The 18,086-nt window shown below is 37.3% G+C and overlaps 1 protein-coding gene across 4 annotated transcripts; it reads left to right on the forward strand.

Annotated features, from left to right (window-relative positions):
* The first annotated feature begins 857 nt into the window (after positions 1–857).
* On the forward strand, positions 858–17,207 carry LOC149083535 (glutathione peroxidase-like). Of its 4 annotated transcripts, none has more exons than XM_089234060.1 (7): positions 858–1,087; positions 3,713–3,765; positions 5,895–5,986; positions 6,878–7,025; positions 8,889–9,034; positions 12,775–12,859; positions 16,763–17,207. In XM_089234060.1, exons 2-7 carry the CDS (start codon positions 3,763–3,765, stop codon positions 16,799–16,801), a joined length of 513 nt encoding a protein of 170 aa, XP_089090186.1. In that variant the 5' UTR covers positions 858–1,087; positions 3,713–3,762; the 3' UTR covers positions 16,802–17,207. The 4 variants fall into 4 exon arrangements, with proteins under 4 accessions (XP_089090186.1, XP_089090185.1, XP_089090188.1 ...); XM_089234059.1 differs by lacking the exon at positions 858–1,087 and adding an exon at positions 1,100–1,415; XM_089234062.1 differs by lacking the exon at positions 858–1,087 and adding an exon at positions 1,396–1,508.
* Positions 17,208–18,086: the final 879 nt, after the last annotated feature.

Raw genomic sequence — 18,086 nt, forward strand, 5'->3', positions numbered from 1 at the left:
TCTTTCCTCTTTGGAGGTCCCCTGATCCCCTGAGCCGTGTCCGGGCGAGCCCATTCGTTAAGACGACACTAGCTCACAAGCAGCAAAAGCCTTAAATCCGCCTCTGCGCCCATGTGCCAACCCCATGTATAAAAGGAAAGACACACACACATATAATCTCAAGACAGAGGGCAGTCTTAAGAGCATCACGAGCCCCGGGCCAAATTGTTTTTTCTGAGGCCCTACCTGGTAAATTCTAGGAAATTTCAACCGGATCTTATTTTTGTAATGCTCCTTTTCTCTTTAGGCCCCCGGGCCGTGCCCGGGTGGGTCCACGCGTTAAGACGGCACTGTCTCAAGATCAGGGCCGCAACTGCGGGGAGCAGGCGGGTCTTGTGCCCCGGTCGCTGGACCAGAAGGTGGGGGCGCAAATTTTATTCTGAAACCTTTCCTTCAACATTACAAGGGGGTGCCTAAATGCGCACTTGCCCCGGGTAACCAAGCATCTAGTTGCGGCCCTGCTCAAGATACCATCTTCACAATGTCCTGATAAACACGTGCATGATTACATGTACTCGTAAAAGGTAACACAATGATTGCAAAAATGCCAACTCACGGCATTGCACGAAAAACGGTAAATATCTCTTCTCTTTCCCAAAAAGAGAAGAAAAAAAAAAAGACCGAGATATTTATTATTTAACATCTCAACATGACTCAACCCAAAAAACTTTCTTCGGACAATAGCCATAGTAATAATTATTATCAATTATAACCCACCAAGTTGACATAAATTATGATTGAAGTTTTTGTTTTGAAAGGGGAATAAAAAAAAGTGACATCCCGAAGGTCTTTTCTCACTCACGTGGAGGTCAACACCGTGACGTCATCCGATCATCCAAGACTGGTTGCGTATGGCTTGGCGCGCATCATTTACATTGCGCACTGGATTGTGAAGGGAAAAAAAAATACGCACGGCGCATACTAATAATTATGATGATGTAATAATAATCGTTTCCTCTACAGCTGGGTTCCGTTTCGATTTAAAATACAAGGCGCCCTCTTCGATTTTGGTTTCGATTTTTTTTTGTCGATTTACGCCACGGGAGCGGTAAGCAAATTCGTTATCCAGTGCGGCCAATCGATTTCTATGATTTTTTTCCTCTCACTTTCTCTCGCTAATCGTAAATGTCCATAGTCCGACCTCGACACGTGGATGTAAACAAATAAAGCTACTTGAAGGTGCTTGTTTGTTTGATAAGGAGTTGGCGTGGTAACGCTACCATTTAATGTACAATATAATATTGAAATAAGAGCGGAGCTTATTATTGTTTGTGGGCACGCCACGGTTCGTGATTTGGCTCCCCAAGGTCGTCGACGCCACCGCCGTGTAGAGGCAGCGTTTTATTTATCTATATTGCTGTGTTGCAGCCTCCGGGGTAAGTAAGTGGATGAGTCATTAAAACGAATTTTGTTGCGAAAATTTCGCCAAGGGTCGCAGAAAAATCTTGTCATTAGTTCATCTAAATAAGGTTTGAACCTTTAGTTAGCTTCGTCTCGGGTATGTTTGGTTTTTTTTTTCGGCAATATTTGAAACCTAATTGGGCCGGACTTCGGGATTGTGCGCCCTCCCCCCCCCCCAGCAGAAGTGGATTTATGGTTTTGCCCTTCCCCCCCACTCACCTATTCTGTTCAAATTTTCGTCACCATTCCTTAAATGTGACCCTGGGCTTTAGGTCTCCCGTAAATTGTCCCTTTCTCCAAGTCAATCATTTGGTTCCCTTTGATATCCAGGCTATTCTGTTGGTTGGTTGGTTGCAGACCTGGCCCCTTTCTCTCTAGGTCCCTCTTTCAATCATTCACATGTGTGCACACTCTCTAGCCAGGTCACACTTTTGGTTGGTCACTGACCTAGCCAGGGCCGCAACTAGATACTTTGTCACCAGGGGTGAGCCGGCATTTTAGTGTCCCTTGTAATGTAGAAGCAGTGAAAGGGTGAATTCGGCACCCCTTTCTGGTTCAGTGCCTGGGGCACCAGACCTGCCTGCTCCCCACTAGTTGCGGCCCTGGACCTAGCTAATCAATTTCTTGTCGCTTATTGAACTGGTCCCTCTTTCAGTCACGTGCATATTTGCACACTGTCTGAGTCATTTGTTGACCTCTCCCCACAATCTGTCACTGTTTTGACCACTTGTATACTTGCATTGCTAGTTCACTCTTCTGGTCTCTCACTGACTTGACCCCCTTGCTCTCTAGGCAGAGGCATATTTATGGTTATGCCACCCTTCTCGAATTATACTTTGAACATTCTTGACCACTTATTAAAGAAATTTTCCACTCCTGCGAAATTGCTGTCCTGTGCTAACCCCTCCAGGGCAGTCTTTGGAGTATCATGGGGACTCGTGGTCCAAGTGATTTTTCTGAGGTCCTTAACAGGCAAATTCTTGAAAATTTCTACAAGATCTAATTTATGTGAAGCCCCTTTGCCTGTGAAACAGGGGCCCCTGGCTGTGCCCAGATGGGGCCCATGTCTTGAAACAGTACTGAAAACCCTTCCTGTAAATACACCTTTTTTTGGCCTGTGATAAAATCTGTATTATGTGGGGTTATTTCTGGGCATTTTTCCAATGTAAGCGAATAATATTTGGCTGATTTAAAAAAAATAACCTACCTCTTTCAGTGTGCGCCTTCTGCGGCCACGTAGTTTGCAGAATTCAAGGTCCAGTTGTGTTGTATCCCTGGTCCCCAACATCAAGGGCTGACACTAGTCTAGATTAGATATCAGTGTATTGAAATCCTCTAATAAGTATTTGTTTAGCTTTTGGCTAAAAAAATATAAATACATACCTCTAAGAGTTTTTGGCTGTGTAAGTGGCTCGTGACATCCACGGTGGGCTAGGATTTTCATGGACCATTTATGGTAAATTTATAATGCAAAAGAATTTATAAATGACTTGATTCACCGTGACCCTCTCTGTTGAAGGCCACACGTTTTTAGCACTTCTCTGTTGGTTACACGTTTTTAGCAAGTAATTAAAAAAATTTTGGGCTTTAGGGCATGTTTCCCATTTGCTCTTGAGAGCAGGGCTGTCTTTAAGTTTGGGGGGGGGGTAACGCTGTTCACACACAATTAAATCTTGGGACAATATTCGAGATAAGCATGGTAAGTGGGTAGGTATTTTTATTCGGTAACAGGCTTAAAAAAATTGCCTTATCCAGGGTCTTATGTGGTGGTAAAATGGTCCTGCTTGCAAGAAAAGGGCATTGCAATGTTTGAACTTGAGATTTATTATAGTCCATGCTCATTTTTACAAACCTATATTAACATGAAAAGTTATACATGTTCAAGGGAATAGTATATTGTTCGGGACCAGAAAATTAGTTTGTAAGAACACATATATGCAGTTTGTAAATTTGTTTCTAAAATCAAGCATAGATTATAAGTAGAGTTGAATCTGGTTTTATATAAGCATGTACATCGGGGCTTGACAAATCTCTGGTGCTAGAGCGCCATGGAGACTGAAAAAATTATATTGGCAACTAGAACAAAAGAAATTCTCTCGGCTCCTAAAATATTTGATTGGCATCTAGATTTTTTTGTCAAGTCCTGTTGTATGTGAAAGCGTACTAACATGTTTCTTGTAGGCTACACTTTACAGTTAATGTAACTTTTTCTTGAGCATGTTTCAGAATCAAACTCCGCAAATAAATGATTCTTCCTCTCTCTTGTCGATAGGTACCTGCAATCTGGGGAAAATATTTAGAGTGCTTTGTAGAGCAAGCAAAATGGTAAGTTGTTTTTTTTTCATTTTTCTTTTCTCGTTCTGTGTTAATGAATATATAATAGAACTTGATAACTCAATATTATTATTCTCGTGGTCGGCACAATCATAAATTCAATGAGGAACCTCTTTAACTCAACACCAGTTTCTGAATCCCTGTTTAAGTAGCCTATGATTTATACTGTGTTATCACAACTAATTTTTTTAAATTGCTCAGACGTTGGCTAGTTGATAATTTTTCACGATGACCTTTATTTTAAGATCCATTTTTGTTGGTCAGATTTTCCCCCGTGCATTAAAATAAGTCCCCTTCCTACTGTTTGAAACCAGAAAACTCAATTTGGAGACTACAAAAATCGTAGTTGAGAATTATCCGTGAATGAATGATAAAATGACTGTGTGAATGTTACAGTATCTGTAATTTTTGATCTTGTGATGTTTTGAGTACCTAATAAGCTAAGCTAGATTCTAATTTTATTCATTTTTGAAAATTTCATTCCGCTCATTCACAAGTAACAGATATTTCGATATGCTATACTTCTTCACTCTAATTCAAGATTATTTGAAAAACTGCGGATTATTATTATTTTTAATTTATAGATGGAATGAAATTGTTCAATTATATAGCCTATAAGTTGGGGCCGTAATTAGGATTTCTGCTGCCCGGTGCAAATATGATTGTTTCATCCCACAATTTCAAAATTTGACAATTTTATGGTTTTCCGTGTGAAATTGCCACCCGAGGCAGTTACTGCTCTGCCCACTTTAGTTCCAGCCCTGAATAAACTTACACATGCATACATAAATATTTAAAAATTATGAAGGCGAGATTAAATAAAACTTTTATAACTTAATATCTGCTTAAGACTATTGCATATTGATACTTTTGGGGTGTCAAGTTATCGAGGTTCCACTGCATTTTCATGTTATTTTTGTTTCTGATAAAGCCACTATACTTAACATAACGTCTGTCAAGATACAAGCTTATGCCTTTGGTAATTCCCTACATAAGGTCCTGATGCACCATCTTATATTGCATCTATAACAATAAATCTTTCATAATGATACATTTCTCCTGTCTCCCTCATTTACAAGAGTTTCACTACTACTGCACCACGTATGCACCTCGTCCATATTCCTCTGTGGAATGTCTAACGAATTGGTACATGTTGGAATGCATGTGTTGTCCCCAAAGCAGAATGTGCCAAAATCTGTGACGTACGTCGCAGAACAATTAGCGCCACTGCAGAAAAATTTGGAAGAATTTTAAGAAAAAGTGCAAAAAAACATTATTATATGTATGGGGATTTTTACCGCAGAACAATTCCAGTCAGCTGAGGGCTCGTCGCAGAACAGTGCTAAACATTCTGCTTTGGGGTGTGTTGTAAACCTGACATGAAGTTTGTTTTCGTGTAATACTTGTTATGTGTAGTGCTGCTATCTGCCACAAATTTTTCTCACTATGACCGAAGTGTAATGACTGAATAATTTTATTGTAGGCCTGTTGTTCTCTGTGGCGAGACATTTTAACAGGGAGATTGGCTTGCATTCACACCTTTAAGTTGGGAACCACAGAAAACAAACTTCCACCGACCCCCACTGTGGCAACAGTGAGGGCAAGAGTTTCACTGTAAGCCTGTTGGATGGCAGTAATATTGGATCTAGTTTAAAATATATATATACAATTATTTTGGTATAAGAAATCGATTCTGTTGAGAAATAATGTTGATTTCTAATCATTAATTAAATATTCCCTATGTTTTAATAAAGCTTCCTTCCTAAAAATCTAAATGTGCTGGCAGTTTGAATTTTTATAATTCTAGCTTCAAAGGAATAGCATCTATATATTGTTTTCATTCCAACAAGAAGATGGGATCATGGATTTTCTGAAATCTTTATTAACATAGCTTATGTGACCTTTTTGTCTGTCCCATATATCCATGCAAACATTTAACGAGCACATAATAAAACAAATGCCCCATTGTGTTTGGCCACTGGTATGAGGTGTTTGGGGGAGGGGGGTCTGTATGATAAATTTTCACATCTGAGAGAAACATTCAAGCTGAAATGAATATAATGAATGACATATAAACTTTTAAATTTATGTGCATGAAGACATAGTGTTGAATTTTATAGGCAGAAGCAACAGACTGGAAAAATGCCACTTCCATCTATGAGTTTCATGCTCTAGATATTGATGGGAATGATGTATCTCTGGAGAAATACAAGTATGCCTTTTTATATTAACTTTGTTTCATTTGTTATTTAAGTTCAACAATTTAAGTCATTCATGTTATCTTGTTCATATTTATGGAGTTTTGTAATGAGCTATTGATTGGAAAATTGATAGAATATTTGTGAACTATATCAAAAAACCAAATATATTGTTAAGTTGACAATGCAAAAAAATCTATTGAAGGAAGATGTAAGAAAAACTTTTCAGGAACAATTTGTATTTCGTCACTATCAAGTGTTGTTCAGCTTTTTTGTTTCGAGAAGTAATTATTGATCCTGCGAAAAATCATTTTGATGCACACTTAAAGGGGAGAAATACTTATTTTGAAATAGCATAGTTTTGATGCATCGTTTGAATTGTAATTAATACTGTAATAATTTTAATTAATGTAATTACATTAGTATAGAATTGATTAGATAGATAGGTCTATAGAGATAGACTTGAAGGCCTCGCAATAATGAGTTATTGATTATAGCTTAATTTTCGGTTGACAATATTTTAATACATAAGTTCACAAGTAATAATCAAATGTTTAGGAGTTGCTTGGAAGCAGGCCTATCGATCCTGAAATGAGCTCAAAATATATGCCTTTACTTGAAAACATAAGAAATTCACTTTTCTTGTGAACAAAAGTCAAAATAAATTATTTTCAAAGCTTGCAGAACCCTAGAAATCCTTCCAAAGACTCCTGTTAAGTACTCTCGCTACTGATCTATCAATAACAAGTATGTGAGGCTGAAAACTGTTTTTAAATAACCATCAAAGGAATCTTATCTGTCCAAACTTATGACAGTTATCAATGAATCTAATTGTTAATGATTAGTTATTAAGCAAATGTTGTAGCAAAGTGGTAGACTGATAATGTTGCAAAATTTGTTTACAGGGGGCACGTAACATTGATTGTCAATGTTGCGTCCAAGTGAGGCGCGACCTCCAAAAACTATACGCAGTTGCAAGCGCTGCACGAGAAGTATGCGGAGTCTAAAGGCCTGCGTATTCTCGGATTTCCTTGCAATCAGTTCGGAGGTCAGGTGAGTGTCTTTTTTTTTTTTTTTTTTCTGAATGAAAATTTCATTTATGGCTAATGTCAAAAATTGCATGTTTGCTTGTGTTTTGAAAAATATATACAGATAAAACTTGTATACATAAATTTCATACTCTGTTGTTATGTGTATGAGATGGTTGTTTTATACACACACCTTTCTTAGACAATAGTTTACTTTCACATAATAAATTTATTCTGATTAATTTACACACATACAAACTAGGAAGAAAGCATAACTATGCGTGTGTTTCTCAAGCTCTCTTGAGAGACTCTTTCCCCTAGTCTGGTCTTGGCAACCCTCATGTTATTGGCAACCGCCAATAACTTTCATACACTGCCTGTGAATGAATGATTGGGACTTGAAGAGATTTCAGCAACAAGGGATAAGTCTGGTAGCAATGTTCTAGCATTAACGTATGAATTGTCATCATTATGGATGTTAGACCAAACATTGGTGGAGTGTGGTTCACCCACATTGGTGAAGAAAGGGGTTATTGGACAAAAACATAACTAACAAAACTAGACAAAAACAATAGAGTAAAAAAAACAGTAACGCAATAAAATAGATAAAATAAAATCGCTCTGAGACCCCAAGGGACTAAGATATCCTTCCAGTTCGTGTATAAGAATATTTTCATCGGTTAGATGAACGGTAACATCATACATTTCATAAAAAATTAATTTGTGGTTAGGTTATAAAATTGGACATATCTCAATGAGTTTGCATAAGACAATATTATTTACACATATGTGTAATCAATATTATTTACAGGCTATCCCAAATTGTTTGTTAATTACAATTTTTTTTTTTTTTTCAAATGACATGTGCAAGTACATAACCCCCCTTAACTGTGGAACATATTTTGGAAAAATGCATCAAAATTATTTTTTAAAGTGAAAAGGAGTAAATATTTTTCTCCAAAAAAAGTGATCTCTAATCATCAACATTGTACTTTGCCCAAACCCAGTTTCGAGTAACAGTCAAGGGGTTGAAATTTCAAAATTTGTTTAAGGGATATTAGACTTTAAAAAAAATCTTTCTACAGTCTGATAAAAGTTCCACTTATGAAAATGTAGATTTCACTCTAAAATGCTAATCACATTATAAATATTTTTAAGCGAAATATTGATAGTGGGTTTGTATATTTAATCTGTTTTTGGCAACTTATCACTGTATTGGGAAGTTTTCATTGGCTTAGAAGATGACATCTTCAGGGACTACACGAATAGAATGAACTCTATATCATTTTATCTACAATGATATTTTTTGGCAGTTACTGAATTTTTACAACTTTGAATGAAATTTAGGTTCTACAGTTTATGAACCGCACCTTCAATCATTGGCGATAAATGATAAAAACCTAAATCCTGAATATCTGTTATTTTGGAATTTGAAAAATATGCAAATTTTTGTAAATGACTTTTCAGTTTCATTTATATTTCACTAATTGGAAGTTTTAGCACACTGTCATCATCAAAAGTTGATTTTTATTTTATTTTTGTATGTATATGACTCGTGATATTTTGCGACGTTTTTGAGTAACAGCGTGTCACACATTCAACATTTTTTGAAATGAGTAACATTATTTCGAAGTCTATGGTTGCAGATATATCTACTGTGCAAACAATTTAGGGAAGCCTGTATAGTTTTTGATCAATATATGAACCTCAAATTTTAAACTTGTGCATCATAAATGTAACTTGCAGATAATTTACATTATCTGACTACATTTTATTAGACTAAATGCTTTTTTTTTATTAACTTGTTACTGGTCTACATGCTTTGTAGTCTAATATTTGTCACAGAAAAAATAGAATACAAAAGTATTGTAATGTATTTATTTTACAGGAGCCTGGTTCAGAAGCTGAAATTAAAGAATTTGTAAAGCGTTACAACGTCCAGTTCGACATGTTCAGCAAAATCAATGTGAATGGAGATAATGCTCATCCCCTCTTCAACTATCTGAAGATGAAATTACCTGGAACTTTGGGAAAGTGAGTTTTTTTCTTTATTCCAAGCATCTGAATTGACACAGTGTTGGCGGGAATTCTCAAAGGAAGTGATTATATATGTGATAAATTACAATATTTTGTATTTTATTGCATAATCAATGTGTATGATCTTGGGGAAATTATCACATAATGCAAAAATTAGAGTAGTAATTAGATACAAAGCAGTTGTAGCTGAGGTCAGTGCCGTCATAATGAATGGGGGCCCACCTGGGTATGGCCAGGGAGCATCGAGAGAAGATGGGGCTCAGGAAAAACAAGGGGTAGTTTAATTTTTTGAGAATTTTCCAGGTCTCAAGTGGCATAGTTGTAAGATGTTCATCCAACATTATGAAGGTTGCCATCACTGCCCCAGGTTCAAACCTGGGGAAGAATAGATATTTTTCCGTAAAGAGCATTTTTGAGGCAGCCACTGAGAGATAGTGTCATTTCTAACCCAACTTATAAATAGCAGTAAATTGCAATAGTGATATGACTAGAGATGGTGTTTGGTAAAGTAGGAAGGCAGGGCCTCTCGGAGAAATCACTTGGCCTGGGGGAAGGGGCATGATTCTCTTAAGATGACCGTGTCTAAAGTTGATGAGACATCTGTTGGATGAAGTGATGGTATATATCAAGCTCAAAATATAAAAATATTTTGAGTCTACGAGTGTTGGATGTTGCCTTTTTTATCTGCCCAAATAGTATTTTCTTTTTACATTCATTTTATGTACCAAAGGATGCTCTAAGGTTTTATTAATTTGATGATGAAGAAATTGATTCTGACAAGGCTGAACCAATTTCAGAGGTGCTATTTAACTGCTCGTGTACTTCTTTTTTTTTTTTAAATTCTTCTGAGCGATTGCAAGAACATTATTTGTGTGCATTATTGGGGATGCATGTACAGTAAAAGTCTGTTATAATGACAATTCATAATCGCCAGAAAAATTTTTACAATGGACTTCTCGCTATTAGCAAATCTTGAGTTTTTTTTACTCTGTCTGGTTAAAAATGATAGAAAATCGCTGTTTCATTAGCATTAAAATGACTTAGATAATTTCATTTTAATAGTAACAAACACAACTGTAGTCATGATATTGATTTCCGGTCTTGCATCAGTTGATTCGGCCTCCCATTTTTAAGTTTTCCGCAGAGCCTACAAGGGGGCTGTTCAAGTATTACGTAAGCAAATTTTTAGCCATTTTTGTTCCCCCCCCCCCTCGGCAGCAGAAGTCAGCAACACGCTGACCCCCCCTCCCCAGCAAAATTTCGTCATCAGCTCTGCCCCTCTGAATCCTAACTCATATTTTCATAAAGGGTGGTTGATGACGTAAGCATTATCCAAACCCCCCTCCCCATCAAAAGTCAGCAAATCGCAAACCCCCTCCCCCCATCGATGATGACGTAATACTTGAACGGCCCCCAACACGATACTGACATGACATGGAAATTCAAGCATTTCCAACTTTACTTCAGAAAATGTAAGACAGATTGCAGCACGAACATGAAACAAGCGTAACTGTACCACATAAATACGTTAAGGCCATATATTCCAGCATGTGCTGATTCGTTTTTGCGTAGAATTTTGTATTGTCAATGTAATTTGTCAACCGAATGAACAATTAAAATTCTATTATAGTCATACCTTGTCTAAGGGGCCATTCAAGTATTGCGCAAGCAGATTTTTAGCTATTTTTTTTACCCCCTCTCCCCACCCCCCCCTTGTCAGCAAAATTTTCGTCAGCAGCTTAAAATATTTCATATCTTCAAAAACAGTGGTTGATGACATAAGCAATCTTCAAAACCCCCCCTCGTCATCAAATCCGAAACCCCCCTTGGTGCTGACTTAGTACTTGAATGACCCCTAACCAATGCCTCTGCTTATGAATTTTTTGGCTAATGAAGATTTTTCCAGGCATTTTTCTGCTTCGGCTAACTAATACTGATTCAGCTAACAAACATTTTTCTTGATATCAATGCAAGCGCTATCTAATCTAATGAGTAACTGTTACTCTAGAAAGATTAATTTATTTTCAAATAGAATTGCTTTTCAAATACTTCTTATTCTGTTTCAAAATTTTAGTCATTTCATATGAAAATGAATGATTTAAGCTAAGAGAAAAGGTAAAGAAAGAAAAAAAAAAAACCAACGTCGGACTCGAAGGGTTCCAGTAGGTATGTGAGCCTCTTAATAGCAAATTGGACAGTCTGGGAACTTTTCCATCTTCACGTGCATGAGAGAGAAATGAGCTGACTGTATAATGTAAAACACCACTGCACACTTTTTTCACTATACCTCATAAACCCAACTGCATAGGATAAAAAAAAAAATCTTAAACACCCAAACATATACTTTCATTTTATCTTGGTCAGTATTTGTATTTTTCAGTAATTTCTTAGCATTTCATGAAACTTGTCTTCAAATTTTCTGCTATTTCTGAAATGAAACTATTTCCCCATAGAGATCTCTGTGGGGGGGGGGGGAGGAGGAAATAGTGTTTCGGCTAACTAAAAAATATGTTGGCTAACGAAAGAGGTACCAGAACAAACTATCTTCGTTAGCTGAGGTGTTGCTGTATATCGATGCTCACTTCCATGGTATGGACTAGTCAACATTTTTCTGTTGATCAAAAAGTTTTTTAGCACATTTTTTTTTTTTTTCCATTCAGAAATGAATTTAAACTAAGTTCTGGTCCCATGATCTCTTTGTCACTGGGAGAGACCAAAAGTCTAATAAAATTGACTTTTCTGTATCCGTTCTTTAAGACTGCCACGAAGCTGGGCTGGAAGAGATCTGTGCAATGGGATAAGTCCAGTGGCAAAGTTCTGGCATTTATTCATTGTATCCATTCTTTGTTAGGAATAGTTTTTACCTCTGAGTAATTTTTACAAGGAACGTTTAATTCTTGGAGAGAAAGAGAAGGAAAAAAATGGTATTTTTTTTTTAAAGTTTTTGTTATAGTGAAAAGAGATGGATGCTTGAATGCTTCCTATTTTTAACTCACTATAACTGAATATTTTTGTATCTTTTAATATTAGCTATTTGACAATCACATGCAAATCGCTCATTATAGCAAGATTCTTATTATAAGCCACATTCGTTATATGACATTTTTAGTACATATTCTTATTCTCCAACATGTGACTGAAATATACATGTTATGTGTTTGAAGTGCTGTCATCTATGTTCTGAATTTGAAACAAAAGTCTGATAATAAAAAAAGTAACTTGTTGCTGGTCTACCTGTTTTTCTGTGTAGACCAATTTATTTTAAATTCGGTTTGGAAATCCATGCAACATATTTCTTCCTGTAGCTGCTGTCCAGAATCCACTCTCTTCTCCATGCAATATTTAAATGACTACATTGTTATAAAATACCATTTACGTTAGTGCCTTGCGATTTAGATAGTCTTGAAATTCCATATTCATATTCTTCCAGACTTTGTTCATGCATGAAATTGCAAGATCATGGCCTCCACATCCTGAAGCAGGGCCCCCCGACCAGACTTTCACGGGGCCCCCCCTTTATGATGGATTTATAGTGTGGAAAAACAAAAAAAATGATTAAATTCCTCCCGGGCCCCAGGGCTGGAGCCTTGTCAGCCCACCCCTTGTGCAAGATAGTGTCAAATTGCAATTCAGTGCAGATTTTGCATAAAATTTTTAAAAAGCATATTTATCAATATCTGTATTCATGGAATAGATTTGCTGTAACTGATTTTCTGATATGTATTTTTCTTTTCCAGCTTCATCAAATGGAATTTTTCTAAATTTCTTGTGAACAAAGAAGGGCAACCCGTTAAGAGATATGGACCTAACGTTGATCCCAATGTAAGAATTACCAATTTTCTTTTTAGGTTATATGTCTTTAGCCAGTCATTTTGCCAATTTCCCATTTTTTAAAAGTTCAAAGCTAAATTGGGGGCACAACGTCCCCCCAATTTGTATGTTAATACCCCCCCCCCCCCCCCGTTATATTATAGCCACATGACTTGTTGAAATTTAGACTATTTCGCCTTGAAGGCATGTATGTGGTGGCATTGTTGGCAAGTGTGCATATACCTTTTGTGCTGTTATATTTCTCTCAACACATTGTTCTCGTATGTTCTTTCCTCTTCCAGAATTCGGGAGAAGGTTTTCATTCAGTTATATTTGTTTTTATGTGTAATGCCCAAAGCAGAATGTTCGCATTGCTCTGGAACTGAAAATTTTCTGTAGTAAAAATTCATTTAGAGCAGAAAAGCTCTTTTTAAAGTTCTTCCTGAGATGGTTCTGAAGTAGCACTGATTGTCTTGCAATGAAAGTTGCACATTTTGACATATTCTACTTTGGGGGGGGGGGAGGGAATGTAACATACCATGTCTTACTTCAAAGTAATAAATGTTATATTCAGCCGTTTTCTGGAATTTTTTTAAATATTGGAGTCAGATTGGAGCTAGCTATGGATAAGTTGCTACTTCAGTTTAAGTATCAGCACACCACTTTCCACATTAGTAACTTACCATAGGTATGAAGATTTGTATCTGTAGGAAATTGCTGGCACTACAAAAATAATACACTATCTAGCAATAATTATTTGGACACCTGTAATAGAAAAGAAAAACTAACTTTATTCAAAATCAATAGTTGGTAGAGCCTCCAAGAGAGGCAATTACAGTGTGAACCCTCCGGGTATACTTTCCACAAGTCCTTGTGTGACGGCTAGTGGTATTTTCTTCCACTCAGCTTGGAGAAGACATGTCAGTTCCTTCACCGATTTTGGACGGGTAGGGCACCCCTTAATTCGGCGATCCAACTCGTCCCAGAGGTTCTCGATAGGGTTCAGGTCTGGGCAAGCCAGTCCATTCTATGAACCCCATTGGCACCATACCAAGCCTTGGTTAACCTCGCAGTATGACAGCTGGCATTGTCGTCCTGGAAGTAACAGGAGTCCATCCCGTAAAACTGCCACAACGTAGGAAGCACATTGTCATCCAAAATAGTGCAGTAGGCATCAGCGTTGAGCTTACCATGAATGGGGACCAAGGGTCCCAGTCCATACCAGGAGAAACACCCCCAGACCATAATTCCACCTCCGCCGAACATGACTGTTGGCACAATGCATTCTGGCAGGAGACGTTCTCCAGGCAGACGCCAGACACAGACCCTGCCATCCGAACGGTAGAGGGTGAACCTTGATTCATCGCTCCAAAGAACCCGTTTCCACTGATCTACGGTCCAATTTCGATGTGCTTTGCACCACATTAACCGAGCAACGCGGTTGGACTTTGTGATCAAAGGCTTATGGGCTGCAGCACGACCATGAAAACCAATCAGATGTGCTTCCTTACGGATGGTATTCATTGAAACAATACTCCCGGATGCCTGTTGAAACTCCTCGCAGATGAGGGCCATCGGTTGGGTGCGGTTCTTCAGAATTTCTCTGGACAGCACCCGTCTGTCTCTATCTCCCAGTTTCGTTGGTCTGCCGACTCGGGGCAAATGCCGACTATCACAGCTCACCTTCCACTTCTTAATCACATAGGCCACTGTTGATTTTGGGTACTTCAGCTCGCTAGATATGTGCCTTAAGGATCGGTCATTTTTGTGATACCTGATAATTATACCTTTCTCGAAATCAGAGAGGTCTGAACTGCACGGCATCTTGCATGCGATTAATGCCGATGTTGTTTCCTACACAATATATACCAGCGGAGGGTGTGACATATCTCAGGACTGCAGATATCGTCATTTGCGTAGGTGTCCAAATACTGATTGGTAAATAGTGTACAACATGGTAGATATGCAAGATTCATCGAAAGACTGGTTATTTGTGGAGATGAAGATTACAAGGAAGAAAATTCATCACTGCCCCCCACGGGGACACGAACCCTGGTCTTTCGCTTGCCGGACGAGTGCTCTACCATCTAAGCTATGGAAGCAGATACAATATTTCAACCTTGGAGCGTATATATCTATTCTATACTACTATTCTATATGCATGGTAGATATGGTCCAAACCAAAAATACAGCTCCTCTTCCTGATTTAGTGCCAAACCCACTTAGTGGCAAGAATTTCCAGTGAACAGACTTCCACTGCAATGGTTTAACGGTTTATTGCAGTGCCAGAATACTGACAATTCTGGCTTTTTGGAGTTCGACTGTAACAGCAAAAAGTTTCAAACTCTCATGATAGTTGAGGATGTAAAATTCTCAGTAGTAATCTTTTGGAGAATATTTAAAAATTAGGTCTAAAAATTTTTTTCCAGAAGGTGTGAATTTAAATATGAGCGTGAATCAGAATTCCATTTGGGGAAGGGTTTGATTTTTTTTTTTTTCCAGAAATCAAGAAAAGAAAAAAAAATTGTATCGAGAAATTCAGTGAGTTGGAGCTTGTTTTATCGAGGTCTGACTGAATATTTGTATCTTTCATTTCATATCGAAGAGATGAGATTCGCTGTAAAAAAATTACCGAACTTAAATTTTTGGTATATTGAAACATGGGTGCTAATGCTTCAGATTCTTAGACTAATCGAAATCTTCCGGTCGGGAACCAGAGTCTTCTAAAATGATTGTAAGAACAGTTCATTGACAGATACTATTTCCTTTAGTGCGGTAGTGGTGGGTTGGTAAGATACAGAGTTAGAGATGGGAAGAGTTCAGCGTATATGGGTTCAAACCCACTCACCTACAGATAATTACACTTAGCCGCTGTGGTGGTCGAGTGGTTATAGTGACGGACTCACGATGCGAGGATCCGGGTTCGAACCCCACAGTGGTGGTCGGCTGAAGTTGGTTTTCTGTGGTTCTCAATTTCAAGGTGCAAATGTGAGCCAATCTCCCCATTAAAAAGTCTCGCACAGAGAGCAACAGTTCTACAACGATAAATCATTCAATCATAACACTTGCCACTCATAGTTAGAAAAAAACTGGTGGCAGATGGCAGCACTACACATAACAAGCATTACACAGAAACAAACTTTACGTCAGGTTGCACTACACGTACACTGGTTGGGGGGTTCCGCGGGGGTGCATGTGTGGTGTAGCAGTACTAGGTAGGGCCTCCAAAAAATGGCTCGGGGATCCATGATGTTCTTAAGTCAGCCACCTCGTTGGGCAATTTGCCTGTTGTGGCGTTGTATTTGTGTATAGAAAAATCCTGAAATCATGCTTTTCAAAAATGTTTTCTTAACAAAATATTGCCAACTATTGCCGAATGCAATATCAAAACTGAGCAAAGTTTTCAGTTATTGTTAAAATCTTCAAAAAAAATTGCCAATGAAGGGGGGGGGGGGGGAATAAAGTGCTACTGTACATCACAATGCATCTAAATGAATTATTTCAGGATAAAAAGATTTAACATAACAAATTTGTGCAACAAATATTCTTGGTCATAATCTGTTTTTGATTTCAGTAAAAACTAACAATATTTTCAATAATGCTTACTTGAATTCTAAGAAAAAGGACAATTTTAATGAAAAAAAAAAAAAAAAAAACAGGAGGTCCAAAATATTACAGGAGAAATATGGGAATCTATTTCTCATATTTTCTGGGAAAACTAGTCATCCCAAAAAATACCCAATTCTCAAGTTTTTGTTTGGCAGCGAAATATTTTGTCACGTGACAAACTACAGATTTTTCAACTCTGGAAATTGGTACTTTTACTGAACATTATATATTAATTATTACTATACCCCTTTTTATATTTCTGACACTCGTACCTTATAATGTGATGTTTTTTCTTTTTATTTTCAGTCCATCGAACCAGACCTCCTGAAATATTTTGAAGAATGAGTTATTTCTGTAGCTAGTCGTATGTGAGTCTTCTCGTCCTAGGACTGATTTGAATTTGCGTAGAAATTTTTCCAATGATGATTATTTCGCAAACCACTCTGCTGGTAGAATTGATCGGATGACTACAAAAGTTTCTCACGAATTCTTTTTTGCTCTAGGTTGAAAAGACGTTGTGTTTTGTTCTTTTTAAATTTTTTTTTTTTCAAATATTTTTCTTGAGATGCCCCAATTTATTTTGCCAAATTCAAAGCATTTATCATAATTAAATTAGTCTCTAAAGAAATGCAATATATATTTAATATATTACTTATTTTTGCTGTTATTAAAGATGTTTCTGTTGATAATTAAAAAAAAAATGTGTAAAACTATGTGTGGGGAAAACCCAATAAAGTATGTTACATGCTGATCAGTAATTGTCGTTACAGAGGTAAAAATGGCTAAGTAGTTTTTCAATGAGAGAACCTTGTAACAAGCATCGCCCCATTTTATAGTGGTGGCCATTCCATTACTATGACCAGTGAGATATATCCGTTTTTGATGGAAAGATGGTGTTGGGTGTCATTCATTATAATGAGCATTGACATTACTTTCACCATTAAAATGAATAAGTTTTGGAAGGGGGAGATTCTTACAAAATTTTCTTAATGTTGAAACATTTGGTTTCGCCGATTTGATTCTTATAAGTGGTGGCTGTGTTTTTAAGATTTTTGGCAACCATACAGCAGACTTTGGATGCAGATTGAAGAAACACTAAACAGGTTCTAATGCCAGCGTTGCACTCTATTAGAATTTGTAAAGTTTTTACACAACTTTATCAATAAGCATATCGGATACATTTGAGCGAATGTAACCAACAGGCTTATTGGCGGTTTTTCAAGTTCGGTAAAAAATATTTTATTAAACTTTTGTAGTGTAATCCCAGCCTAAGTAACTACCCTGTGCAATTATGTATTTTTGTCATTGTTCATACAAAGATATAAATGCGAATTGCAAGCTATTTTTTGTCACATTCTCCAGCACCACCTGAGAATTGTTGTCCTTTGAGCAAATTCTTTATTCAAGGGAAAAAAGAAATCGCATGGTCACGATTTCTCTCTCAAGGGGAATAAACTAGTTATAGAAGTAATGTGATGTTTTTGACAGGTAAATCTCGCACTAGAAGCCAGCCGTATTGATGGAGCACCCATAACGTGGCCGTCTAAAAATCTGGTCGCTTGCATCTCACAGAATCATGTAGACGTCTAACCATCCACAGGCCTCTCACTTGGTGCCAGATTATCCAGCA

This window comes from Pholcus phalangioides, unplaced genomic scaffold (genome assembly GCF_987345545.1).
Source record: "Pholcus phalangioides strain wild (caught in Gottingen) unplaced genomic scaffold, Ppha-v1.0 ptg000008l_1, whole genome shotgun sequence".
Classification (NCBI taxonomy): domain Eukaryota; kingdom Metazoa; phylum Arthropoda; class Arachnida; order Araneae; family Pholcidae; genus Pholcus; species Pholcus phalangioides.